General features: G+C 31.3%; 2 protein-coding genes across 2 annotated transcripts; both read left to right on the top strand.

The window, feature by feature from the left end:
• The first annotated feature begins 177 nt into the window (after positions 1 to 177).
• On the top strand, positions 178 to 1622 carry LOC133296960 (pathogenesis-related thaumatin-like protein 3.5). Its single transcript, XM_061496003.1, has 3 exons — positions 178 to 238; positions 711 to 1374; positions 1487 to 1622. The coding sequence occupies exons 1-3, from the start codon at positions 178 to 180 to the stop codon at positions 1620 to 1622; spliced, it is 861 nt and encodes a 286-aa protein (XP_061351987.1).
• Positions 1623 to 20346: 18724 nt separating this feature from the next.
• Positions 20347 to 26411, top strand: LOC133296953 (O-fucosyltransferase 10-like). The gene is made up of 11 exons (XM_061495997.1): positions 20347 to 20495; positions 20526 to 20730; positions 20992 to 21076; positions 21260 to 21327; positions 21428 to 21516; positions 22398 to 22595; positions 22799 to 23003; positions 23132 to 23299; positions 23641 to 23808; positions 24650 to 24840; positions 25950 to 26411. The coding sequence occupies exons 1-11, from the start codon at positions 20347 to 20349 to the stop codon at positions 26155 to 26157; spliced, it is 1734 nt and encodes a 577-aa protein (XP_061351981.1). The 3' UTR covers positions 26158 to 26411.
• Positions 26412 to 27042: the final 631 nt, after the last annotated feature.

The following is a 27042-nucleotide window of genomic DNA, read 5'->3' as shown; positions in this document are numbered from 1 at the left end:
TATGTATTAGGAAAAGAATAATCCCTTGTTTTCACAAGATGCATACCTTTCCTTGCTCTGATTCACTTACCTTCTTTCCGCACGTATTCTTTCAGCAGCCCCTCCTTTTATATTCACAGCTACTCTCACACCCATCCTCGTGTATCTTAATCCTTTGATCGAGAAACATACACAGAGATGGCATTGCTTCTTCAAATGATTTTACCAATCTCTTTGGTTCTAGCATTAATTTTCTCAGGTAAAACAATAGCTTGGCAAAGTCATTTTATACATACACCCCAATAATTTGCACTAGCCCTGTTGTTGAAACCGATTTTTTAAGTTGTCAGCTATCTTAATTCTTTGGCATGCTCAAACTCAAAATTATTTTGTGGACACATCTTTTTTGTCTTTACTAGTAGTTTCATCATTTGAAATTTAATTGTTCTGGCCCACACCTAATGAGCTCCAAATGATCTAGAGATTATGAATTTTATTTATAATGAGACAAATCTCTTTATAAATAAAGGGTTTCACCTTATTTGAAAATTCTTATCTTGTTAGTTGTTATTGTTCACACACTGATTATTATTTGCGCACGGTGATCTGCCACCACATGTAGCTGCTTCTTCCATAAACATTGCTAATATAATAACTTTGTTTTGCCAATAGTCTCATAAATAATTGCTTGCATTTCAAATTTTGGGTTAAATTTTGGTTGGTGAGGACAGGGCAAAGAACATGCGAGTGTGCTAGAGTTTTCACAATAGTAAACTACTGCAAGGAGACATTGTGGCCAGCAGTGACACCAGGGGAAAACTTTAACGGTGGAGGTTTTGTTCTAAAACAAGGCCAATCCCAAGTGTTCACAGCCCCAGTTAGTTGGAGTGGCCGAATTTGGGCTCGAACCGGTTGCAACTTTGACCAAAATGGCTTGGGACAATGCCAAACCGGTTCATGTGGCAATAGTATTAAATGTGGAGCCTCAGGGAAAACACCAGCTTCACTAGCAGAATTTACACTCGCACAATTGGATTACTATGATGTTAGCCTCGTTGACGGTTTCAATGTTCCTATATCTGTTAAACCCATAAACGGAAAAGGAAACTGTTCCACTGCTGGTTGTGACTCTGACCTCAGATCCAATTGTCCTAAAGAACTAGCCGTCAAGGTTAAAGGTAAAACCGTTGGGTGTAGAAGCGCCTGTGATGTGTTTAATGCTGATGAGTATTGCTGCAGAGGGGTTTATGGTAACCCCGTTACTTGTAAACCTACGTTTTATTCCAAGAAGTTTAAGGAGGCATGCCCAACTTCATATAGTTATGCATATGATGATCCAACTAGTATTTTTACTTGCTCGGGGACCGATTATGTCATAGCCTTCTGCGCTTCCAGGTTTGTTTGTGCATTCAAGCTTTGATATTTTTGTTACATATATAGTTTTGGGCATTGGATAAAATGTTAATGCAATATTAATTGAACTAACTTTTGTCTTTTTGGACTTCAGGAAACGACAGGTGTGCACTTACCATGATAACAAGCTTCACTGCAGTGGATCACAAGGCTTGAAGTCATTGATTGGAAGCTGGTGGATCTTAATGATAACGGTGTTTACAGTGCTTAGTTTGGGGATTGGATTCTAGATCCTGCTGAGAGTCCGATTCATTTGAAATTTAATGTATTATGGGCTTGTATAAATGGAACCCTTTTTTTTTTTTTTTTTGTGTTTTTTGGGACGAGTTTATTGCTTACTTATACGGGAAGCTGTAATTTCAACAATTGATCCATATGCTTTTCCTTCGATTTAAGGAAAACGGTGATGTGCACTTGAGGTTATTCTTATCCTTTCACCTTTTTCCCAGTTTTCAACAATATCATACATTCAAGGTTTAGCATGTAGCGATAAACTTGGAAAAACTCACCACTTGATTATCACACTTGATCACATGATAATAATATGTAATTAAAGGCTCATCGAATTTTAATTTTTTTTAATTTGGATGAGACAGGTCCTCAAGTATATCGCAACCGCAAAAAAGGATCGTATAAGACTAATTCTAAATAGAATTGTTACTTTTGACATTAAGATTTACGGGTGAAATTTTTCATCTAACTTATTGGATAATGAGAATATTTTTGGAATAAATCAAATTCCTCATCGTCATCGTCACATCACTCTTTTATATATATATATAATTGTCATTTAAAATGAATTTATTTATTTATTTATTTGTATACTGAAATGTTATTTTTGAAAATAAATTCTCCCATGTTAAATAAAATATAATATTGTCATGTGAGAAAATAAAAAAATCATATATAGATGAATCAACAATGATAAAAAAATATTAAAATAAATAGTTATAAATCATTATCATTAATTTATTTTTGGATGGTTGTGATTTCTTCACATAACTATATCATGTTTTATGAATACGAGGATTAAGGAAAATAGGGTATAAGACTTATAAATAAGTGTTAACGGTAGCTTTATCGAGGAAGCTTAACCTTCTGCACAAAGTGATTTTCCAAATAATTATTCTGATTATTTCTTGTTCCATATGATAAAAGTTTAAAAGTGAAGATTATATTTATAAATTTTTTATTTACAAATTATACTGTGTCTTACTAATAAAATACATTCTTAAGTAAAGTCTTACCTGTAAGAAATAATATAATTCTTAAATTTATATAAAAAAATTTATCAATATAATTATCCTAGAGTTTAAATAGATAAAATACAATTTAAAAATGATAACTACCCACTAACAATTAAACATATTGAAATAAAATAAACTACTCACTATTAATATTTACCTTGCAACTACTTGGAATCAATCCACAAACTCAAAATAAACGAACAAATTAGAAAATAATAAGATTAATAAACTCGAGAAAAGTGATTTAAATGGTAAGACAATAATTAACAGAACTAGTTAGGAAATTGGGATGGCGAACGGTGGAAAGGTGTCGTTCAAAGTAACCCTGACCTCCGATCCAAAGCTACCGTTCAAAGTGTAAGTTATTTGATTCTAGTTCCATTCTACTCCATTTCTTAATCTAATTTTCCATTTGGAACAATTTCAGGTTCAGCGTTCCAGAGGCTGCACCTTTTACTGCCGTTCTCAAATTTGCAGCCGAAGAATTCAAAGTGCCTCCTCAGTCCAGCGCTATTATCACCAATGGTTTTTGCTTTTTTCATCCCTTTTTTCTTTTTATTAAATAAATTATTATTTGTTCTTTGGGATAGATTAAGCTTCTTTTTTTCGTTTTTCGGTTTTTGGATGTGATTATTGGAGGTTGATTTTGCAATTTTTAGGGATTATTCAGAGTACATTTAAATTTACTGAGAGTATATTGTGCCTTTTTGGGGGTGAGATTATGAAATTTGGGTAAATCTAATATTATGAGACTTTCTGGGTAAATGCTCTGTTATGTTGTGGAAAGGTGCTTGATCGTTATTTCAGAACAAACCATTCTCTCAACTCCCTTGGCATCAAAAGAAATGAAAAATAAGAAAAAGAAGGTAAACTATATAGTAAAGGTGGAAAGAACATTGTGATTCATAGTTTCATCGAAGCTTTGTACAAGTTAAACCTCCAAGCATTCTGAATTCTCCTAGATATTTATTGACCACTTATTATAAGGTTGTATTCTTCACTCTTCAGGTTCTAATGGTTTCTTTTCTTTAGACATTACCGGCGTCTCCTGATTGGGATGTCTTTTTCTTTATACATGTTCTTTTTGCATTGCTACACCTTTAACACTTGATATTGGTTACTAAATTTGATATACTCTCTAGTTCATTTGATTTATGACTTCACTTGCTGTCTTGGTGGGCAGATGGCCTGCCACTCAGATTATTTCTCATGGGGTATCTTAAACCAGTATAAACAATCCTAGATTACACATTAAAACTAAAAAAAAAGGATAAATTTCTTTTATTCAGTGGGTTTATATGAGTGACTTCAATTGAAAATTTTATTTCTCTTTTAAAATGTTATGCAATTTTATTCTGTTGTGTAAGTGGGTGTTGGCATTGGATGAGGCATCTCTTTCCATGGGCTACCTCCAAACCCCACCATTTTCCTTTATTCGTACCGAGGACTCAGTTCATTAATTGCTAAAATTGGAAGTAGAAAAAAACAATTCATTTAACTCTACTCTTTTCATGCATTCCTTTATGAGTAATTTTACTGGAGTTTATTTTTTCCTACATTTAGTAAAAAAAATACATATTCCCGTAGCATAAAGATACACTCCATAAGTATTGCGGAGCTGGAATTCAGATCTTGAATTTGCATCACCCTAGCCACAGCCTGGGGGCATCTCAAACCTATCCAGAATTTTTTATAATAATAGGCGAAAATAAAACTTTAAAATTATAAATATTATTAAGATTAATAAAAAATATTAACTATTATAAATATTTTTGAGGGCAGTCAACCTAGCCCCTCTCACCGTCCGCACCTGTAAACATAACATCAGCAGTTGAATCAAGGTGCGATTGAATTCAAAAAATCATATCTTTTAACATAATACCAATAGTTGAATTTTGTGTTTGCTGCAAGTTGATTCAGTTTCGCGTTTCATTGGAATCGAAATCTACTGGGATCCAGGTTCTATGAACATAGTACATCGGACGGTAAATTGTAGTTACTATTTTAAACATATTATCACATGTTACTACATGAAAGTGAGTAGAGTATGGAGAGTGTTGGCCCGGGGAGCCATTGTCTTGACTCTTGATCATATGTGTGGTGGACAGTGCAGTCATGAGGTTAGGAGTAGGTTGTATATCCAACAGAAATGGTTCATATCATAAATTGGATCCTGTGCTTAACTGCGCTGGTCCCATAACATTTATATACATTGTCCCCCCAATGATCCTTCTACTTCTAAGTTCTAATGATGTATACAATACCAACCTTCCACAAGCTTCTCCATTACTCAATTATATAGGCATTGAATTATCAGTTATTTTGATTTTCCCTTCTGCCATCTGAATGAAAGTTTCATGAATCAAGTTACAGGAACTGAATTGTGAAAACTATTTGTAAATGCGGGTCCAAGAGTTTGTAATGAATGTAAATCTTTCTTAAACGGTGGAAACGTTGATTTATTATATATTAGTAAGAATTTGAGAGATGGAGAGATATTTATATGAGTTTAATCCAAACCCCTCAAGAAATTAACTTTATTGTACCTTGAATCCAACAAAATTATCCCACTCTTATTTATTATTATATACAAAACAAATTGTCCAACAGCTTCAACTTTTATTCAATTACTTACGAATAAGAAAGGTACCGTAAAGAGTCTCAACTTTACTATCGTAATCAATTAAAGATTCTAATTTAAAAACTTATTACTTATGAATTTTGATTTTATTTTGATATCCAATTAATTCATACATGCCGTGCATTTTGTTTATGTAATATCCAACTTGAGTATTTTTCTTTTAATATTATTATCAATAAAAATATATTTTGGTAGAGCTGAGGTCCTTAATTGCTAACAACAAAAGTTTGCTCCAATAATCAATTTATCATAATACTTTACTCCTTTTGAATGCGTCTCTATCTAGTAGCAGAAGGTAGCCATTGCGAATTTGTGTGCTTGCACCGTAACATATAGCACGCAATACCGCAAAATAGATGTTTCGGAGAATTAATTGAGGGCTGTTAAATTAAGTAGCTGATTACACCCTATTTTTTTACCCTACTAAGAGATGCAAGCGCTAATGAACTAGTTACTTAGGCTGTGTTTGAAAATTTTAAACTTTCTTTTTTGGTGAAATAACTTATTTTTACAATTTTTTAGAAGAGATTCTTTTTAAGGGTATGTATGATAACTATTCTGTTCCCTGACATTATTTCTAAAAAAAAATTATTTTCTATTTCTATGTCTTGAAACAGTTTCTCAGAAAAAATATATATATGTTTGATAACATATTCTATTTTTATTTCGAGAATGATAATTACGTTTAATAACAAAACAAATAATAGAATAAAAAATCATTCTTATTAAGCATAAAAAATTTTCAGATCATCACTTTCCTTTTCATATAGTGTGGTGTTGGTATTGGTAGTTGTGGCATGGTGGTGGTGGTGACGGCAGCGGCGATGATGGTAATAATGGTGACGATGGTGGTGGTAGTAGTGGTAGTGGCGTGGTGGTGGTGGTAGTGGTGACAACAGTAGTTGCGGCGATGGTAGTGATAGTTGATATGGTGGTTGTGGTAGTAGTGGTGATGGTGCTGGTGATGATGATAGTAGTGGTGACGGTGACATGGTGGTAGTGATGGTGGCAGTGGCGTGGAGGTGGTGGTGATGGTGATGGTGATGGTGATGGTGGCAGTAGCATTGTGGTGGTGGTGGTAATGATGGCAGTGGCGGAAAGTGACTGAAAGAAACAAATGTTTCTCATTTTGTGTCCGAGAACAAACAAAAATAAAATTATTCTTTTTTCTGTTCCCCGGAACATAAATTGAACCAATTCATTCTCAAAAACAAAAATAAGTTACATATTTCTATCCATTTCTGTTTCCGGGATTAAAAATTAAAAAAAAAAAATTGATTTTGAGAAGCTTGTCATGCATACTTTTAATGTATGACAATAACACTATTTTTCTTTCTTTATTATTATTATTATTATTTTGGAGGGGATCAAACATGTCTCATTGAAAAATAATTTCCCTTTTATCTGTTTTTTTTTTTTCGGTTTATGTGTTTGTAATACTCTCAAATTATTCTTAATTGCCCTACTTTATCCTTATTTCTCTTTTTATATTTGATTTTTCTGTTTTCTGTTTTCTGTTTTCTTAAATCTTAGTTGCTTGTTTATCTAACCAAATGTTATGGTGGGACTTCATTCTTGAATTCATGAAAAGACTGTAATTTGCAGAATAAGTACTACTGCATTGTGAAGGATCACACTTTTCAAAAGAAAAATTATAGACTAAGAAATATTTCTTCGACTAATAAAAAATTTGAAAACATTATCATCCAAAGATAAGTCAATTATTGGAATAAATTTAAAGTGAAGGTTTTAATTTTATTTTCTTATAAAATACATTTCGGTTATTAAAATGCTGAAACAATTTAAAGCTTTCAACATATTTTATTTTATTTTTCATCTTCTTCTCTTTCATCCTTTTCATTGGACTCCAATTAAAATTTCTTTCAACATTTATCCCAACAATAGAAGCTTTCTCTAAAATAAATAAATAAAATCTCAAAGCATATATATGGCAAAGGAATACCGTTAGCACAAATGGTAAGAAGTTTGTATCCATTAACCAAAACTCTCAACTTCAAATACTGTAAATGAAAAAAATGATCTTGAAAAAATCATTCCTTTGTTGGAGAAAAGTTATTGTAGTCCCGGAACAATATTATTAGGTGTTCCTTTTTCTTAAATTGAAAATTTTGTATAACATTTTTATCTTGTCATTTTGCTTATTTTCATCTATGTTTTATTTTTTTTTTTTTTTGCCAAAGTACACATGCACTCGGTCCACTATATCTTTTCTCCCTTTGTAGAATTCGGTTGTGGAAAATAAATAAAAAATTGATAAAGCAGTAACTGACCTGTACAATTTACTGACTTTTTGGTCATTTCCATTTTCTTACATTACTTTTAGGCCTTTAGCATCATGTGCTAAAAAAAGTATTTTCACTGCTACCGTCGACGGTATAATTATTAAGAGTATGGTACATAACAGTAATATTGAAGACTCGGCATTATGATAACATAAAAAATGAGCTAAAAAAACTTAGACCTCCCATGTGTTTGAATACCAAGAAAGAATATACACACAAAAAATTTCAATTTTGTATTTTTTTTAAATGAACAGAAAAATAAAATAAAAAACTCCAAAGGCAAAATATTAAATTGCCCAACGCTGCATAATGCTATCATAGTAGCTTGCCTCCGCGATTGAGTGGCAGCCAAGGAGATTAGCTTGATTAGTGTCAATGTGTCATAAATCAATTATTTCCAAAGTTTAAATTGTTGGATAAAAATACATGAATAATTTTATAATATTTTATACAAATTTTCCGTCTAGTTTTTAACTTGAGATAATATTAATTTTTTAGTTGAGTATTATTTTTTATTTATATTATATAAATATTATTTAATTGTTTCCCTCGAGATTTGTAGAAAGTGAACATTATTTTTATGGTTTTTCTATAAATAAATTTAATTTATTAAGAAATAAATATATATCTTACAATTTTGGCCGTTAAAAAATTGATGACAAGGCAAAGTTATGAACGACGAAAAAAGAAAGAAAGCTGCAACGGGAGCATAGTTTAAGACTTGGAGCATTCAAGAAGGCTTGAGCTCATTATCCACAAAGCCGTCTAAGGACGTTTGGATGAGCTTTTACAAAATTAACTTTTTATGCATTTTTTTTTTAAAAAAAAATTAACAAGTAAAATTATTTTACGTTTCGATGTAAGATTTGAAAATCAGTTTTATATAAAAAAATTATTTGGATGTTAAAATAAAATAAAAAAGTACTTTTTGTATATAAAATTACAATAAAAGAGAGATAAAATATCATGATCGTAGAATAACGAGAGACAAAATAGGTATGATAATATAATTTTAAAATTGTATTTTAAAAAATTATATTATCATTTTTTAAAAAAAAATTATATTATCTTTTAATTTCCGCTTTTTTCAAAAACAATTAACTACTGGCTATAAATAAAAACAGCATTTTAACTTTTATTTTAAATTTTGCTTTTTTAAAAAGTTGTTATCCAAACATCTAAAAATTCTCAAAAGGACTTTTATTTTTTAAAAAAGTAACATTTTTAGGAATAAAAGTCTATCCAAACGGGCACTAAGGCTGCGCACGACAACCATTCTGATTTCTGGCACTGTTTCTAAAAAGAAATGATTCTTTTCTATTTCTGTGCCTTGGAACAATTCTGAGAATCAGAATTACGTTTGTTAACATATTTTATTTTTAATCCGAGAATCAGAATTACGTTTGATAACACATTGATGAGAGAACCATTTTTCAAACAATTTAGTGCTGCAGTGCACGATTGCAGTCCCCACAGCAACCACCCCTCTTCCCGGATGAGATCATCAACGTTGAAGGTTAATTACAATTTAGAACCCTATGCTTTTTATGGTTTTTTTTTCTCTCCAAAATTATGGTTTTTTTGTCTCTCCAAAATTAAGTTTGATTGAGGAGTTGTTAGAATCTGAAAACATTGGGATAAGAGATGTAAGGGAAACAGGTCCACCTCCAAGGCCAACTATACCCGACGTTTTTCCCATAAAAGACGCAGTATTGCTATGCCCACATCCAATAAAAAAACGATCAAATAAATGGGAATAAAAAAACGATCAAACAGGTCCACCTCTTTCAACACTAACACTTGAGAATTTTCCAGAACATTAAAAAACAGAAAAACGAGATAAACCCTAAAAATTGGTCAGAATACCCAAATCCAGGTAAGTAATTCAACAAATATAATTACCAAGAACAGCTAGACCATCAAATAAATGGGAGAAAAAAAACGAATCAGAATCAACATTCACAGGAGAAAATGAAAGTAGAATAACGTATCAAATCGCACGATAATGACGATAATACGATGGCCTACCAGCTAAAGCAACCTCACTTTGAACTCTGAATATTCAAATGGTCGATTGATATGGTTGAAAGCAGTGATGGTTTGGTGTGTGTAAGCGGGTACGGAGTCGGGAGTCGTGAGTGTGAGAGGCGTGAGAGAAAACTGATTCTCATTTTATGCTCAGAATTAGAAAAGCAGAAAATTTTTGATTCTTTTTTTTGTTCCTCAGCATAAAAAAAAATCGGTTCATCCCGGGAACAAAAAAATAAACCGGTTTTGTCAAACGCAATTCTCATCCATTTTTGTTCCCGGGAACAGATATTAAAAAAAAACTCATTCCGGGAAGGTTGTCATGCACACTCTAAATACACTACAATAACACAATGGATGAGGTCTAAGGGGTCTTTACGAATGTAAACATCGATGTAGGTAGCTCTTTTATTTCAATTAATTTCTCTTCTTATAAGTAGAAATAGTATTATTAAACTCTGTCCGACTTATCAGTTCAAATCAAGTATCAGTCCGACTATATATCAGACCCGATCAAAATCCAGCCAAAATTGATCAAAACCGGTGACCCAGTCGGGTTATGAAAACCGGCGGATCATACATTTTTGTAAAAAATAAATAAAAAATCAACAACCAAAAACCAAAGTTGTTTCATCTTGTCTAGAAAAAATGTGATACTCATTTTAAAACTTTTGTAATTTTATTTGCTAATAGCATACTCTTCTACATTGACCTCAAATTTCAGTTGCTAAGACTGAAGCAATTTGCGGAACAATAAATTAAGAGAATGTGACATATGTCATTTCAATGACATATGAATTTGAAAAATATAAGTTCACAACATCTGCCTTTTGAATTTTTTGAAAGGTATGCTTATAGGGATTCTAAGTTACAATTTAAATTAACGTAGTGATATCGTGCATTTTGATTTATTTTTTTGTGCAATTTATTGATTAATTTTGAACTTGTAAAAATGTGATTGAGTAATTTTTGAGCTTATTTAGTGAACTTTATTTAGCTCATTTTAAATACAGAGAATATATATATATATATATATATATATCCGAGTCAACTGATCCGACCAGTAATTCAATGACTCAATACCCCGATCGGGTCAATACCCGATTCGGGTTTAATAATATTGAGTAGAGTTTAGGCCAAACAAATCTTTATAAAAAATGGCTATCAAAAAATTTTTTTATAAAAACTTTTATAATAAAAAAAAAATTTATAATAAAAAAAATGACAAATTCTACTAGGAGGAGTTTTTTTAAATTGTATCAGTGTTTTTTTTTTTAAATAAACAATTTCTATGTAACTTTTAAACAAAAAAAAGTTTTTATAATTATCGAATAGCTTTCAACTTTATTTTTAACTTTAACTTAAAATTAACTTTTACTTTTTTTAAAAAAAAGGGTGCCAAATAGAATCGTAGCCTTATTTTTAGAAGAAAACACTTGTGGGGTCGAGTTGTTTACGCGATATGACGGGGAATTTCTTTGTTACCAAAATCAAGCGGATTTCTGGCATCAATAATTTATGCAGATCAGAGTGGCTAGCAGCTTGGGAGGGACTTTAATTTGCATGAAAACTTTATATTTGAAAGCTTTATCTGAAAAGTGATGCAAATATTGTTTACCATGATATTAATGTAGCCCTTAAAGATTTCTTATATAATGATCACATAGTTAAAGATATAAATCTATTTTTTTTTATTTTAATTGTTTATACATACTTTGAACAATAGTTGATTTTTTAGGCATTATATTAAAAATTGTGTGTGTGTGTGTTTTTTTTTTTTGTGGTAACAAGTGTGTTTAGTTAATAGTGTCGTGAGTCGTGACTCACTTTTGTTTATTATTTTATGTTTACACATAGGTTTACAAAATAGTTGAAGTTTATTTTCACCTAAGAAATATATTGTTAATAATAAAATTAATAAAGGTTAAATGTGAATTAATAAATCTATAAATCTTTGTAGTCTAATGTTAAAATACAGGTTAATATTTATTTGGTATATGAATTTTAACTATATATAAATATAACCTACACACTTTTATATGTGTATAGAAGATAAAATTATTTCTTATAACATCAAAAACATTTATCTATTCTTTGTTTTTGTTTTTTGATAGATAACATGATATATCCTCACACAACCTTATACCATTTTATTCTCAAAGTACGATTCATAAAACTAACTCTTCAATAAAATAGATTGTGCATTGAACTACTATCACAAGAGAAAGGTTGAAATTATTCTCCTTATGAGAGGGGCAATTTCTTTCTAACGTCCAAAGAATTTTAAAAATTTGTTTTGATAAAAATCTAAATCTCCCACCAAAATGAACAAAGTTATTATGGTTCGGAAGAAAAAAAATAGGATGAGACTAAGATGAGAAAAAGATAAAAAAAAGTTGAGCAGAGAAAAAAAAAAAAAAAATTAATACAAGTGTTAATTTTTTAATAGAATAACAACAATAATCCTAGAGCTGCAGCATGTTAAAAACTTTACACCAAAACAAACCCTAAGTTGCCAACCAAGCTAGGCAGTTAAGTACATTCCTTCTTTGTTTAAGTACATCCAATCTTCTCTCCTTTTAAGATTATTATGTTTATTTTCTTCTTCGCAGTATTCGATAGTCTTGATTCTTGAACTTAGAGCTTTTGCTTCGGGGACATTTGGTTGAGGAGAAATTTTATGAATAATAGGAAAATATTATACATAGAAAAATAGTTGGAAAGTGAGATAGGTAGGAAAATGTAAAAAAAAGTTATTTAGTTGGGAAAAACTTTACCGGAGAAATTAGGTAACTTTTATAAAATCTATGTTTGGTTGGAAGTAAAATATAGATGGAAAACAAATTGGTATTACCAAAATAACCCTGTTTTTAAAAAAGCAAATACTGGGACATTAAGAAAGAAGCAAATACTGAAATATATGAGAGCAAAGGAACAATTAACAAAAAACATCAGATGTTCCCAGGCTCCTCTTATTGCTGCAAATTATTACAGAAGATTTAAAACAATCCCAAAACTTCAAAACTTTATACACGAACAAAAGAATTTTTTGCCTTCATATATATCACCCCGAATAAAAATAAAAAATTCAGAATTTATTTTTACATGTTCTCTCGGCCATCAATGCAAATTGCAAAGCCTTCATAGAAAACCAGTCAGATCATAATAGAGATCCTTTCTCGAAAAAACACAAAGTCCTCCATCATCAAGTGAACCTCAAACTCAAGAAACAAAAATCAAACTCATCATAATCGTGGAGAGACAAATTCAAAACTATTCTCCCTGCGATAACGTAGCTACAAGGAGATTTGCCTCTCCATCTAAAGCTGCTTTCTGAAGTTAGCTATGAAAATCTCGGATCTTTTATCAATATCATCATCTGAAGGACAGCTCATGGTCCTCTAAAGGCCAGGGGAAGAAGAAACTGAACCCTCCGAATCAGTTTCCTCCGAACATTGAATCAATCTGGGCCGATCGTTGAAATTAAGGTTGCGTTTGGTCAAAGAAGAACGGCAGTAATTGGAGGGTACGCTCGTCGTTAGCGCTCTTGTCCAATGTCACCATTTACCTAGCTAACATACAATACCATATATCAAAAGGGATACTTTAGCCGACTTTCTCATTCAGATAGACGTTCAAATTGTTTCGAAGGCAATCTGATTTAGGTAGCAAAATATTCAGAATGTTTAAACCAAACAAAGGCATCCAATTATCCCACTTCTTACTTACCCATCTATCTCAACATTTTCTCCCAACCAAACACACCCTCGTATCCATCTCGCAAAGGGAAACGAGATATGGGTATCTTCCTCTTGTGCATTTTTTTTTTTAGAAAATCACATTATCTTGTTACATGATATTGTTATCTCATATTGCACTTATATAAAAAAATATTCTTTGGTTTTTTAAATAAGTGATTCCTATTTTATTTATCTCTTCGTACGAGAGAACTTGTTTCTTATCCTGAGAGAAACAATTCTCAGTTTTTATTGTGATAAATAATTTATATATCGTAGAAAATAATTTTATTACTTAAATATATAAAATGTATTAAGTCGGGCGAGAAAAAAAGAGACCTATTATAACAACGTGTGAAAGACCACACCCTATTTTTTTTTAGAAAAATATTTGTCTTTTTAAATAAAATAATTTATATCATTTCACTCTCACAAAGAGATGAGACTCACATCTTTATATTTTTTGTCTACTCTTTTTTTTATCTATCTTTTTCTCTCACTTGAAATGACGTAATTTTACATCCTTTAAAATAATACACAATTTTCTCCTTTTTTTTGTTTCAGTTTTTATTTTTAATTATTTTAACCCATTCTTACTGCGAGTGCAACCCGCTGGCGCGTCAGTAGATTAGCATTGATATGACAATATTTTCTACGATTTTTTTAATTTGATTGAACGATATTGATAAGACGTATCGTTTGCAAAAAGGAAAATCACATTACTTTAATAAATTTGACATATTTATTTTTGAAGAATATTATATGAGAGAAAAAATTTCTAACATATTTAATGGAGTTCATTTTATATTTTTTCTTTTATTTCTTTATGTCTAAATTATGAATACATGAGAGATTTTTTTCTTATGTAACTTGATAATAATATTTCCCTTTCTTTTAATAATAAACTTGTAATTTCTATGCAGAAAATCATATATATTTTTATAAATAGAAGTTATAAATTCATAATAAAAATTATAAATTTATGAAAAAGGTTACAGAACTTATTAAAATAATATGATATTTTTAAGAAATATTAAAATAGACCACGAATTAAATTCTCTATTTTAATTTATAAACAACGATAGATACGGACATAGATACTAAGAATTACACAAAAATCCAGATTACCAAAAAAAAAATTTACACAAAAATAAAATATTATCATTTATTTTTCTCTAACTTCATTTCCATCATTCAACGACTTTTTTAAAAAAAAAAATGTATATAAATGGTATTTGTATATATAACGTGAGATTAGTGTTTCTTATGTTGGGGTTCATATTTTTTTTTTTTCTTTTTACATAGGTTTTATATATTTTTATATGTATAGAAAATAAAAATTCTCTTTTAATCTCTTACAACATAAGAAATATTAATATTGTATATTGTTCTTAATTTATATATGTGTTTAAAAAACTATGAATTCTATTTAAGAAAAGGAAAGGAGAGAAGGAGATTAAGGAAATACAAAACGAGCCGCTAGTATTTCGTGTAAAACCAATTATTTGAGTTCATTTTCTTCTTAATCTCCTTAATTTATTTGAAATGGAAGAAAATAATACGGTACAAAAGTAAAACTAGTTTTTGTCCTCTAATATTACGAAACAGAAATACAGAATACTGCTGATTCTACCTGATGGCAACAATAAACCCATTTCCATTCTTATTTTTTTAGTTTACATGCATCAATTGAGTTTAAAGTCAAACTCAAATTTAGTTGGCTTTTATTTCAACGCACATGCACAATTAAATATAATCAAACTCAAACTTAGTTGGCTTTTATTTAAAGCACATGTACTAATAATTAAACATAAAGTTTTAAATTGCAATTAAGCGTGAATAGTATACAAATCAATTCAACATGACAAGAATGAATCCACCGGGCTCTAGTGGTGTGGGTGTGTGTAATAGGGTGTGTGTGAGTGTGTGTTCTATTCCCTGTAACCTACAAAAAAACATGACAAGAATGAATACATAAGTTATGTCATTTTGGAAGAGAGATAGATACAGAAAAATGGAAATTATTAGAGAGAGAAAGTGGGTGTTTTTTTTAATTTAAAATTTAAATAAAAAAAAATTTTGTGTCTGTCTCTCTCTTAAAATGACATAACTTTATGTCATTTAAAATGACAAACATTTTTTCCGTAAACAAAATAAAAAGAAAAAGAAAATATGAGAAGAAGAAAAAGTAGGGATAAGCCACAATACTTGAAGGCGTAGTGAATGGAAATGACGTTTGGTAGAGGAGAATAATTTTTTATTTGGGAATCACGATTTTCAGGAACATGATGGAAAGATGAGTTTTTTGGAAATGTTACCAAAAAGATGTTTGGTAGATTAAAATATTTTCGGGAATATTGAATTAATTTTCTTAATGATATGTTTAGTTGTATTAAATTTTCTTTTGTTATAGAATACCATTCTCTACCTGGTATTCCTGGATAGTATTTTCGAAAAAATTTACACATAAAATAAAATTTTAAAAAAATCAGATTTCCCAAATATTTTAAAAAACTTGTACAAAATATGAATAAATATGATTACCATTCTCAGTTTCTCATAAATCCTAAAAAATACCACGTACCGAACGATCCTTAGAGCTTCACTATAGAATATTAGAATATTTCATTTGTTATAAAAGAATATAATATAACTTGTAGTTTTCCAAGAAAGAATATAATATAATACACGCATCACGAAAACAATTTAATTTAAAACGGTAATAATGTAAGCACCCAAAAAAACGATGGCAATAATTTTTTATGATTAGTGCAACAGAAACGAGGAGACGCACTTGCTGACCAGCTATTGACCCTAGTTAAAAGGGATTGAGTAATCTTCGACCAGGATCCACTATTATCAACTGCAGGAACTGCTTCACGATTTACATTCAATAATTCATGTTTGTCTTTAACAGTTTATTATATAAAAAATGGGAAATACAACTATATGTTGCATGAAAAATAAAACATCATCCTACTTATTTATTGAAAGACGTGTCACATTTTTTGTTTTTTTTTTTCCTTTTCTTAAAATACTGGTTCCATATAAAAGTTGTTTATGTAAGAAATTCAAAATTAATCTCGTAACAGGATAGACGTAAACCCCATAAAAAATAGGTTTAATGTTTGCCCTTTTTATTAGGGATATTCAAAAGAATGAAACCGATTTATAACTAAATTGTTTCACATTTTAAAAATTGGTTATTTTTAAAAATAAGTTTCATATAAAATTGCATTTTATTTTATAAACTGGTTATTTACCCAACTATAAAAATAATTGGTTATCCATAATCAAATTACTTCACAATTAAATAACAAATAAGTATTAGGATACCCAAAAAAAAAATAACAAATAAGTATTATTTTTTATCATGCCTATTATATTAGTTAATTGACTAAAACTTCCAAACAATAAACTAGCAAAAAAAAGTTAAACAGCTTAAGTAGAAAACATTTATTTAATAAAAAAAATTACACATAAATCGAAAGATCGTATCATAATAAAAACACTTCTTATGTAACGTAACAACTTTTTTCTCAAAAAAAAAAATTAACCACGTACAAACCTACTGGCAAACCCATAACTTGACAAGGCAAAAGTTTTGAAATGACAAAGATGAAGTTAAAAAATCATAATAAAAAGGGCAACGAAATTAATCAATTGACTTAACGTCTCTGAGAGCGTCGTTAAAAGGATAACTCACAATGAATTTACTTATTTATTCTTTAATTATAAAGAAGTTTGGTTATGGATAACCAATTATTTTTATGGTTTGGTAAAGAACCAATTTATAAAAATAAAATTCAGTTTCATATGAAACCGAATTTTAAAAATAAGTTGTTTTTAAAATGTGGAGCAGCTTGGTTATGGATTGGTTTGGTTCTTTTGGTTATTTTGAACACTCCTACCCATACCTTCCTCCATTAGTTCAAATGAAACTCTTAGTAACATAAATCTTGAGAGAACGAAGAACAATTTTTTTTTTATAATTTTAAAATAATTCAACTATTATTCTCTCAATCACTCTCAAAACAACGTGAAACAATTTCTATAAGAATCATTTCGTCCTGAGAGTTCCAAAACAATGAAGATTCTTGCAAGAAATAGTTGGTCAACTACCTATAACCGGGAGAAACAAACGACTACTTATAAAAATAGCACAATCCATCAAAAATCGATTTTGAATTGGTTAAAAAATCTGGTTTTGAACTTGATAACCGGTTTATGGTTTATAACCAGTTTTGAATGAAAATTGGTTTTAAATCAAAACCGGTTATAAACCATAAATCGATTTTGGAACCGGTTTCAAACCGGTTTAGAAAATTAAAAATCGATTTTAAAAGAAAAAATCGGTTCGGTTTGAAAACCAACCGTTTAAAACTGGTTCAGTTTTTGTTAAAACTAGTTCAGTTTTTGTTAAAACCGGTTATGAACTGCTCCATGCACACCCCTACTTTTAATAAAGGGATCACTTTTTTATACAATTAATGTATATAAGTTATTTATATTGAGCCAAAAATGATATTATTTTGAGACAGAAACCAATAGGGGTGTTCGCAGTCTAGATTGGATTGGTTTTGCAAGCAAAAATATCTGATCCAATCCTTTCGGTTTGGATTTTTTTCAAATCCGATTCAATCCAATCCAATTTTTTTCGGTTTGGATTGGATCGATTTTCGATTTTTTGTAAATTCCTAAAATTTGTTTCATGATTATTGTGCAAATAACATCTTTTGTATATATTGGCTTTGTAATTTTATTTTTTTTTGAAATACAAAAGCATCAATAAACGATAATAAATTTTTTTTTGAGCAATGCGATATGAAGCTCTACACAGATAAAATCTTGTTGATGAGATGTGACTAGATTTTTTCTTGGGTTTAGTTGATGGGTTAATGGGTCTTGTGTTTAAAATTTTTTGAGCTATGATTGAGAAAAGACCCAAGTAGGTAGTGAGGAATTAATATATTATATCGGTTTGGATTGAATCGGTTTTCATCAACAATTCGAAAACCGACCCAATCCAATTAATTTTTTTTTCGGTTTTCGATTTTTTGATTTATTCGGTTATCGGTTTTTCGATTCGGTCACCGCGGTTTAAATCGGTTTGGATCGGTTGATGAACACCCTTAGAAATCAAGGTATTTTTGTAATTATAATTTATTTCAAGATTATAATAGTCTATTTCATTATAATTTGTTTATTTTTCAAATCAAAATGACGTCATTTTGGGAGCGAATGTAGATAACTTATTTACATTCAGTATAGAAACATCAAAGCCTTTAATAAAAGACATAGAATTATATCACTTTAAATAAAAGAAAAATAAACAATAAAAATTATGAAAAAAAAGTGAATTGTTTTTTTAATTTAAATACTAATTTTAAATAAAAAAGGCCATCCTTTAAAAAAATAAATATTTTTCCCATAAAAATGCATAATAACTTAATCTAAATAATTGTTTTAGGATTAATACTTTTTATTAAAAAAGTATGTTTGATTATATATAGTATAAAAATGCTTGATTCTTCTATAATTTAAAAAATTCTATCAAATATAATATTTTTATGATTGCAATTTAATTAAAGATGTTATATAAATAACATGAAATACTTTAATACAAAATTCTTAACTTGTTGGGTGCTTCAGGTTCGAGGATGGACACAGCAGTACGCTGACTTTGCAGGATTACAACAGAAAGAACATGTCAATGTTCAGATTTGGAGCCTTCCTAACAACTTTACGCTCCCGTTATTGTTTTCTATGTCGTTTAAGACATGCATGCATCATTAGTTATATTCAAGCAAACACAAGTCTTTTTCATATTTCCCGTTTACAGTGCTTCAATAAAGACCAAAACCAATTTATCCATCCCTATTCTATCTAAAAACAGAGATCAAGCAGATAATTAATTCGATTCTCTTATTCCTTACTTGCTTCTCTTGCGAGGAATACCACAATCTTGTTTATCAAATTTTTATCTCTTCAGCTGCAAGTTTTTTTCTTTAAGTAAAGAAAATGAAACATAAATAACCATACGTCCTTTTAATATATTAATATTTTTTTTTTGCCTTACAATTAAAACATGAAAAGAATTTACATTAAAGGGCATTACTTTGTAATGTCTGCCACAGAGACAATTTTTTTAAAAAAAAGTGGGATCCATCAATGCAAATGGAAAAAAAAAATCATTTGTTTCCGAAAAATACATTATGTGTGGCAATTTTTTTTTTTAAAATAAGGTGACGCAAGTTCTGTTATGTAATCAAGTCAGTTCTAAATAAAAGGTAACAATGTAATAGGGTATGGGGAGGTTTATAGCACGATATTACTTTATTTTTATTAATTTTCTAAGGGGCTTGATTTTCTCATGTTGCATGAAAATTCAATTCTAACGTTATGACTCAACTAGCGGTGAGTCACATATTTATTAAAAAAAAAAAAAAAAAAACTCTAGAAAATGTTTTCCCATTTTCTAAATGGGAAAAATGTCTATACATTTAAATTACACAACTTACATCCTTTCACTCTCACAAAGAGGTGGGACCCACAACTTTATTTTTTTTGTCAACTCTCTCTCCTCCTTTATCTATCTCTTTCTCTCTCTTAAAATGACACAACTTTACATCCTTCAAAATTATACACACTTTTCCCTTTCTAAATATAGCTTATAAGATTCTATTTCTCCAACAATGGCAAAGAACAGCAGGTGGTAGCAGTAGCAATAACATAGCATACCCCATTATACCATACCGTCCCGTTAATTTTCTTCGCTTTCCCCAACGGTCCCTCTGCTTCAAAGCTACTACCCCTCTGCTTTACTCTCTCTCTCTCTCTCTCTTCTTTCTCTTTCTATCACTTGCCTCTGCTAAACAGGACAAAAATCTGTTACTAAAGGACCAACAACGCACACAGACCCCTTCACACTTAACAATTTGCACTGCATTTTCTGTTCTCTACTCTGCTCCGCACTGCAGATACGGTGGAGCCTTGCGATGAAATCCAAAACGCACGTCCATAACGGTAACGGCCACGCAAGTGAGGCCGGCGGAGGCGGAAGCAGCAGCTCGCCGAGCCCGCCGCCGTCTCCGCGGCGGCGGTCTGGAATTTCGCGTTGCCGGAGGCGGATGCGCCACGCCAAAGCGTTGTCGGAGACGAAGAGCAGCCTGGGAAGCTTGGCCGCCGGGATCATGTCACGGCGGAGCGTCCGGTACTTCTTCGTGCTGCCGGTTCTTTACATCTCCGGTCTGTTGATGTGTGTGGGGCCCTTCTCCGCTCTCATTGGCCATACTCCTCTTCCCGGTTCCCGTTACCGCAGCCACGAGCTCTTTCAGAAGCTTTGGCACGATATTGAGTCTGATAATTCCTCTGCCATTCAGGTTCTTCTCGTTTAGCCATTTTCCTTTGCAAATACCCTACAATTCAGAGTCTGTGCAGTGTAGTGAAGAATTTCGCGTTTGTCATTTGGTGGTGCCACATGAAATTTTGTTTTGTTATGTTTTGTTTTTTTCTTCTTTTTTTAATTCAGTTATTTTGATTATTAACTACTTCCTGGTGCATAACATGATAATAATTAAAATCATTCTCTTCCACAAAGAATGTTGAATTTAATTTTTTTATTTTTATTTTTCCTTTTGCAGTTGTCTTCAGTGTGGAAGTACAAACGGAAGCTGAGAGAGCAGAAGCCATGTCCAAATTTGACTGCTTTGCATCGCGAACATTTTGGTATGCACTCAGACAAATTATTTCGTAATAGATATAAGAAATCTTGCTGTAAAGTTTAATTTAGGTTATTTAAGCTATTTTCTGTTTTCGGTCAACATTATATGCTGCTAATGTGAAATTTGGCATAAAAGTTAACTAAATTTCACGAAGGGGATTAATTTGATGCTTTTGTCTTAATTTCAGTATCCCCTGGCCTGAATGGTTTTTTAATTGTGGAGGCCAATGGTGGTCTTAACCAGCAACGCTCTGCGGTATGACAAAAAATATGTCATGTCTCTGACTTTCAACAATTTTCTTTTTATTTAAGAGATGAAGTTTCACAGTTGTGCTTCTTAAATTGTCCTTCTGTAGATTTGCAATGCTGTGGCCGTTGCTGGACTCTTGAATGCAATACTAGTTATACCTCACTTTGAATTCCACAATGTGTGGAAAGATCCAAGGTGATCCATTCACTTATTATCTTTAGCTTTGAACCCTAAAAGATAGTCTTAACAATTGTGATTTTAGTCTAATGTCATTGATTGGTTTAGTAATTGTCAACATGTTACAGAATTTCACTAGGTAGTAACATGTGACTGCGGGAAAAAAGGAGTTTATTTATCACTTAGTTTAGTAGGCGTGTGCTTGGTTTACATCACTGTTTATGCAAATGAAAAAACAGACTTTCTTATGCATTTTTACATTAAGTGAATCGTGTCTTACTTTAGTCAATTGGCCGTTTACAATCTTTCAATATCTAAAGCAAACAAGTATAGACTATTGCCTTTATTTGAGACAACTCATTCCATATGGCAAAAAGAAAAGAAAAGAATAGAATAAAGTACAACTTCATTCCATAGTTCTGAAGAAACTTTCTGATTCTTGTGCTAATAGTTACTTGCTAGGTAAACTTTCTTGCCTGCTTTTGTTGTATGTTCCCATAAGTTATTTATCTTATTCATGTTCCCATAAACAGTTCCATATTACCATTGCTTTGTATGCTACAAATAATGAACCAATTACACAGCCTATACAACCTAGGACCAGAAGCAGTTCCTCCTGCGATATAATTTGTTGAGCCACATCAATTAGCACTTTTAACTTTTTGGTATGTCTTACCTTTGTGATATGGTCGGTCAAGCATTGCTTGTTTAAATTTTTTTAAGTAACTATGGCAGTGATGAAATTAAAGTAGACCTTATTGGGTATGTGTGCTTTCCTTATAAAAGTGCCCAAAAAATAATTAATAAAGTGAACATTATGATGCTTCTTAGAATTCTTTTGTTCCTGATTTTATTTCTGCAGTTACTATCTTTTTAAAATAATATTATCTCTCTTACAGTGAATTTGGGGATATATATGATGAAGATCATTTTATATCCACACTAGATGGTTATGTGAAGGTGGTTAAAGAACTGCCTGAGGCACTAATTGAGAGGCATAATTACAACATGAGTAATATCACTAACATCAGAGTTCAAGCTTGGGCTCCTGTCAGTTATTACCTAGGAGTTGTTTATCCTATTTTGCAAAAGGAAGGGTAAGTATTGGGCCACTTTCTCCTAATTTCTTTTCATCATTTTATATTTTTTGAAATGAAAAATGTTGAATTTTCAAAAACTCATTATTTTTGGGGTAAAACTGAACTCTGAATCCAAATTGGGCGCATGAAACAATTTGATTTAATGCACACAATTTGATGAAAATAAGGAATTTAAATTTTGGCTTGGTAACCTTATGCAGGGTTATTAGAATAGCTCCATTTGCCAACCGTTTGGCAATGAGTGTCCCTCCACATATTCAATTTCTAAGATGTCTTACTAATTATAAAGCATTGAGGTTTTCTTCTCCAATATCAGCACTGGCTAAGAAACTGGTTTACCGAATGATTGAGAAGAGTTCAAGGACAGATGGAAAGTATATTGCTGTGCATCTTCGCTTTGAGGAGGTACTGATGCTCATTCTATCCTTTTGAGAACAAGTGGTTGGTGTTAATATATGTGTCTGTGTGTGTCAAAAGGGTACAGGATTGAATCAGCTTTATGTAATGATTGACTAAATCTTCTCAACATGCAGGACATGGTAGCATTCTCCTGTTGTGTATACGATGGAGGAGAGGCAGAAAAGTTGGAAATGGATTCAGTTCGAGAAAAGGGATGGAAGGGCAAATTCAAAAGAAAAGATCGCATCATTCTACCTGACCTCAATCGAGTCAATGGAAAATGCCCACTAACCCCTCTGGAGGTATTTATTTTCTAGTTAGTGCTTCTCAGATATTAAATTCTGTTTTCCCCCCCTTATTTAAAATCTTGCTGGTGTCATCTCATGTACTGAAGTTATTTTTTAATGAGATACTGACATTATTTTTATTTTTCTTAGTAATACCATTTCCTAATTCCACTAGATTTTGGCCTCACCATTTGTACATGTTAATTTTTTTTTTTTACTTTTTTGATAATTATAGTGGAAGGATGGCTTAATTAGAGGAAAATCAAACTAATTTATGCAAGTTGAATTGTTAGAAGGCTGATATTTACATAGAAGAGACTGATGTTCATTGCATATTGTTTCCCTTAACTATGTAGGTTGGTATGATGCTACGTGGCATGGGATTTGATAACAATACTTCAATATTCTTAGCTTCTGGGAAAATATATCATGCAGAGAGATATTTGGCTCCTTTAATAAAAATGTTTCCCAATCTGCATACAAAGGAGTCTCTTGCAACATCAGATGAGCTTGCTACTTTTATGGTAAAGATCCTTAGTGGTTGAAAAATAAAATAAAAAATAGAGCAATAACAAATGTCATGCTTAATGAAACTGGATGGCTACAATGCTCTTCAGCTTCCGTTTTATTTTTAATTTCTTTTTCGTAGCAGCCCATAGACTGAAGCATGATAACTTGATTTTCTAGTAGACTTGTCTTATTCGTAGCTCTGCTGCAGCATCATTTTTTATTTTATTTTGTGCAGCAATATTTATAGATTTTTATCCTAGCAATAATTTTTTAAAAATGTAAGAAGTCAATAAAAACTATAACTGTCATCCTATATATGGATGTCTCATCTATGATCTTGTAGCGAGAAAAATTGATAGCGAATGAATTGGACTCAGCGGCTCAGATTTGTAACAATCCTTCATTAAAATTCTCAAATATGTTCATGGATTTGGGTTGGACCTGGGAACTAAGTCTCATCTATCTGAAAAGATGATCAGCAGTTTTAAACATCAATTGCTACATATTTTTGGTTTTATAGTTTATACACCACCAAGAATGCATTATGGATAGGAAACATGAATATTATATTTTATAATGATCAAGGATGTAATTGGCTTTCAATTCCACTAAAATAAAAATGGATTTAATTGGCTTTATATTTTGGTTCTCTCTTCACTCCTCATTTCATATTTTTTTGTGTCTTGATGGTTGGTAGTAAGTATATCTTCACTGCAACTTTTGCGAGCTTAAGAAATACAAAAATATTTCTTATGTGCAAGTTTAATTTAAGTATACTCTTTCATAGAGTGTGTTGTAATATTTGTTGGGAGTTTCCAATATGCTCTGATGCTTGCTTTCATTTTTTTTTTCTAGGGTTATTCCTCTCAATTGGCAGCATTGGACTACACAGTATGCTTGTTTAGTGAGGTTTTCGTAACAACTCAGGGTGGTAACTTCCCCCATTTTCTCATGGGCCATAGAAGATTCCTCTATGATGGGCATGCAAAGACCATTAACCCAGATAAGCGCAAGCTTGTTGTTCTTTTGGAGGACGTGGGTATCAGGTATAATCTATTTCCCTCTTCCCCTCTCATCCTCCATTTTGTTCCATATGTTATTTATGTTGTCTTGATTGAAATACAATAAAAATTAGGTAGTAAAGAGATAATAGTTATTTTTTTGGGATTCATATTAGAAGTAATACTTCTATGAGATAACGAGTGTTAACTGATTGAAGTTTCTCCTAGACTTGAATGAGAATCTTATGATATGTATACTATAAAATTGAAAAGCGGATAATTTGTTCCTATTCCTATTACATGTCCTCTGTTAACTAAGACAGGATACACCTTTCAGTATGAAACTGATATCTGCAAAACATGAGCTTTGGTGAACTCTGAAGATTACTGATTTTGGCATGATATTTGTTGGCAGAGCACTAATAGTAATTATGATATGTATATTATAAAATTGAAAAGCAGATAATTTGTTCCTATTCCTAATACATATCTTCTTTTAACTTAGAGAGGATAAACCTTACGGTATGAAGCTGATATCTGCAAAACGTGATCTTTGGTGAACTCTGAAGATTGCTGATTTTGGCATGATATTTGTTGGCAGAGCACTAATGCTAATTAGATACTAATCTACCACTGAATTATGACTTATTAATGTATAATGCCACATCAAAGTAAATACATGAGACTAAAAAACATTAGTTGGTCCATAGAAAATTTTTAGGAGGAAGTCTTGGCTATCTTTGTTATGATAAGGGATTACAGAGTCTGGCCTATTAACCAAAAATTGTTTGGTGCTTTTTAACTTCAGACCTACCAGGATTTGTATTTTGGCGTTGTATGCAATGCAATTTTCGGCAACAGTTTAGTTTTATCCCTTATAAATCCTGATTTATTAGAACTTCCCACTAGCGCCTTTTTTTGTATTTTTTTTTTTTTTTTTACTTTTTTTGTTTGATTAAATTATGTTTACTAATTGTTGATTTATGTTTGGCTTGAATCAACCTGCCAATAGGTTTGTTACTGCTGTTGTTGCCCATCCTTGTCTGGATGTCATATTTAAGTATAGTTACAAACTGGGTTTAGTGTGGGTGCTTAGGTATGCAGTCTTTGGAAAACAATAAATAATAGGATATATTTGAGCATTGGTTTTGCAGTTGGAGAGCTTTCAAGGATCAGATGGAAGTCATGCTCAGTGAAAGTGACCGCAAAGGATTCATAGTACCTAGAGTTAGAAAAATCAACAGAAAAACTTCTGTTTACACGTACCCCTTACCAGAATGTAGGTGCCTCCAGCAGTCTCATGCAAATCAAATTGACCACAATCTAGACAATCCTGATAATTACAGCAGAACAAAAGCTTAAATGTATGGCACGCATCATTCCAACATCTCTGCCGCGGTCATCAGTTTATATTAATTCCAATTCCATGGCTTTGGTGTTTCAACTTCCAGTTCTACGGCTTTCTGAAGTTGCTGTCTCTTGTTTGGCAAGATGTGGGTATTCCAGTTTTGATAACACGACAGATTTCTACTTCTGTGTGATTGGCTGCTGCGACTGCATGGAGATTTTGTGTGCATATTACTTATTTTACATGGCGAGACAGTTCTAGCCTCCAATGTAAAAGGTTGGAGTGGGAACACTGCACCAAGGTTGTGTTCTACAAAGGATATATAGCAGAACTTAAGAGTCACGTATAGAGTTATATTTTTATTTTTCTTTCTGATCAATGTTATGTTGACTGCCATTACACCGTCTCCATTTTTTGTTTCTCGTGTAAAATAGGGTAGAAATAAGAGACTAATCTAAAATATTTGTTTTTTACCCAGTGTCAGAGGGAGAGATACTTTTGGTCCTGCTGACGATTGGCTTTGTTTTCCTCCCTTAAAGACATTTTAATGTAATTTCATGTCTTTAAAATTTTCTGTCATTAACACCCAAATTCCTGAATGATCCTTGGGAAAACTGGTTATGAAGATGATCTGAAATAGAGTTTGGAATGCCTGGACAATAACTGAAGATCTTTACTTTTAGTGCAGTGTAGAAACAAACTGTAGCAAAGTTATAGGAGTGTAGATAGTGGAGTATGGGTAAAGATTAATGGACTCCCACGTTAATTCCAGTATCAATTTGTTTTGGGTAATACAAAGGCCTAAGGCCCAGAACCGAAATTGCATAATACTTGGACCTCTCCTTGGGACTGTAGTCTTTCTGAGGGAAGGAATGAACCCAAATATTCAATAACTCCCT

Source organism: Gastrolobium bilobum, unplaced genomic scaffold (genome assembly GCF_033153095.1).
Source record: "Gastrolobium bilobum isolate Gb01-03AN ecotype WA unplaced genomic scaffold, APGP_CSIRO_Gbil_v1 utg4065, whole genome shotgun sequence".
NCBI lineage: Eukaryota > Viridiplantae > Streptophyta > Magnoliopsida > Fabales > Fabaceae > Gastrolobium > Gastrolobium bilobum.
Note: the sequence above shows the minus strand (reverse complement) of the source record. Positions and strands in the feature narration are given on the sequence as shown.

What these genes read in the sequence shown, in the direction of transcription:
- LOC133296953 (XM_061495997.1), top strand. Translation starts at nt 20,347, where the DNA reads ATGAAATCCAAAACGCACGTCCATAACGGTAACGGCCACGCAAGTGAG. An exon ending in TTAACCAGCAACGCTCTGCG is followed by an intron (nt 21,328 to 21,427) that starts GTATGACAAAAA and finishes GTCCTTCTGTAG; the next exon opens with ATTTGCAATGCTGTGGCCGT. An exon ending in TTGGAGGACGTGGGTATCAG is followed by an intron (nt 24,841 to 25,949) that starts GTATAATCTATT and finishes TTGGTTTTGCAG; the next exon opens with TTGGAGAGCTTTCAAGGATC.
- LOC133296960 (XM_061496003.1), top strand. Translation starts at nt 178, where the DNA reads ATGGCATTGCTTCTTCAAATGATTTTACCAATCTCTTTGGTTCTAGCA. An exon ending in TCTAGCATTAATTTTCTCAG is followed by an intron (nt 239 to 710) that starts GTAAAACAATAG and finishes TGGTGAGGACAG; the next exon opens with GGCAAAGAACATGCGAGTGT. An exon ending in ATAGCCTTCTGCGCTTCCAG is followed by an intron (nt 1,375 to 1,486) that starts GTTTGTTTGTGC and finishes TTTGGACTTCAG; the next exon opens with GAAACGACAGGTGTGCACTT.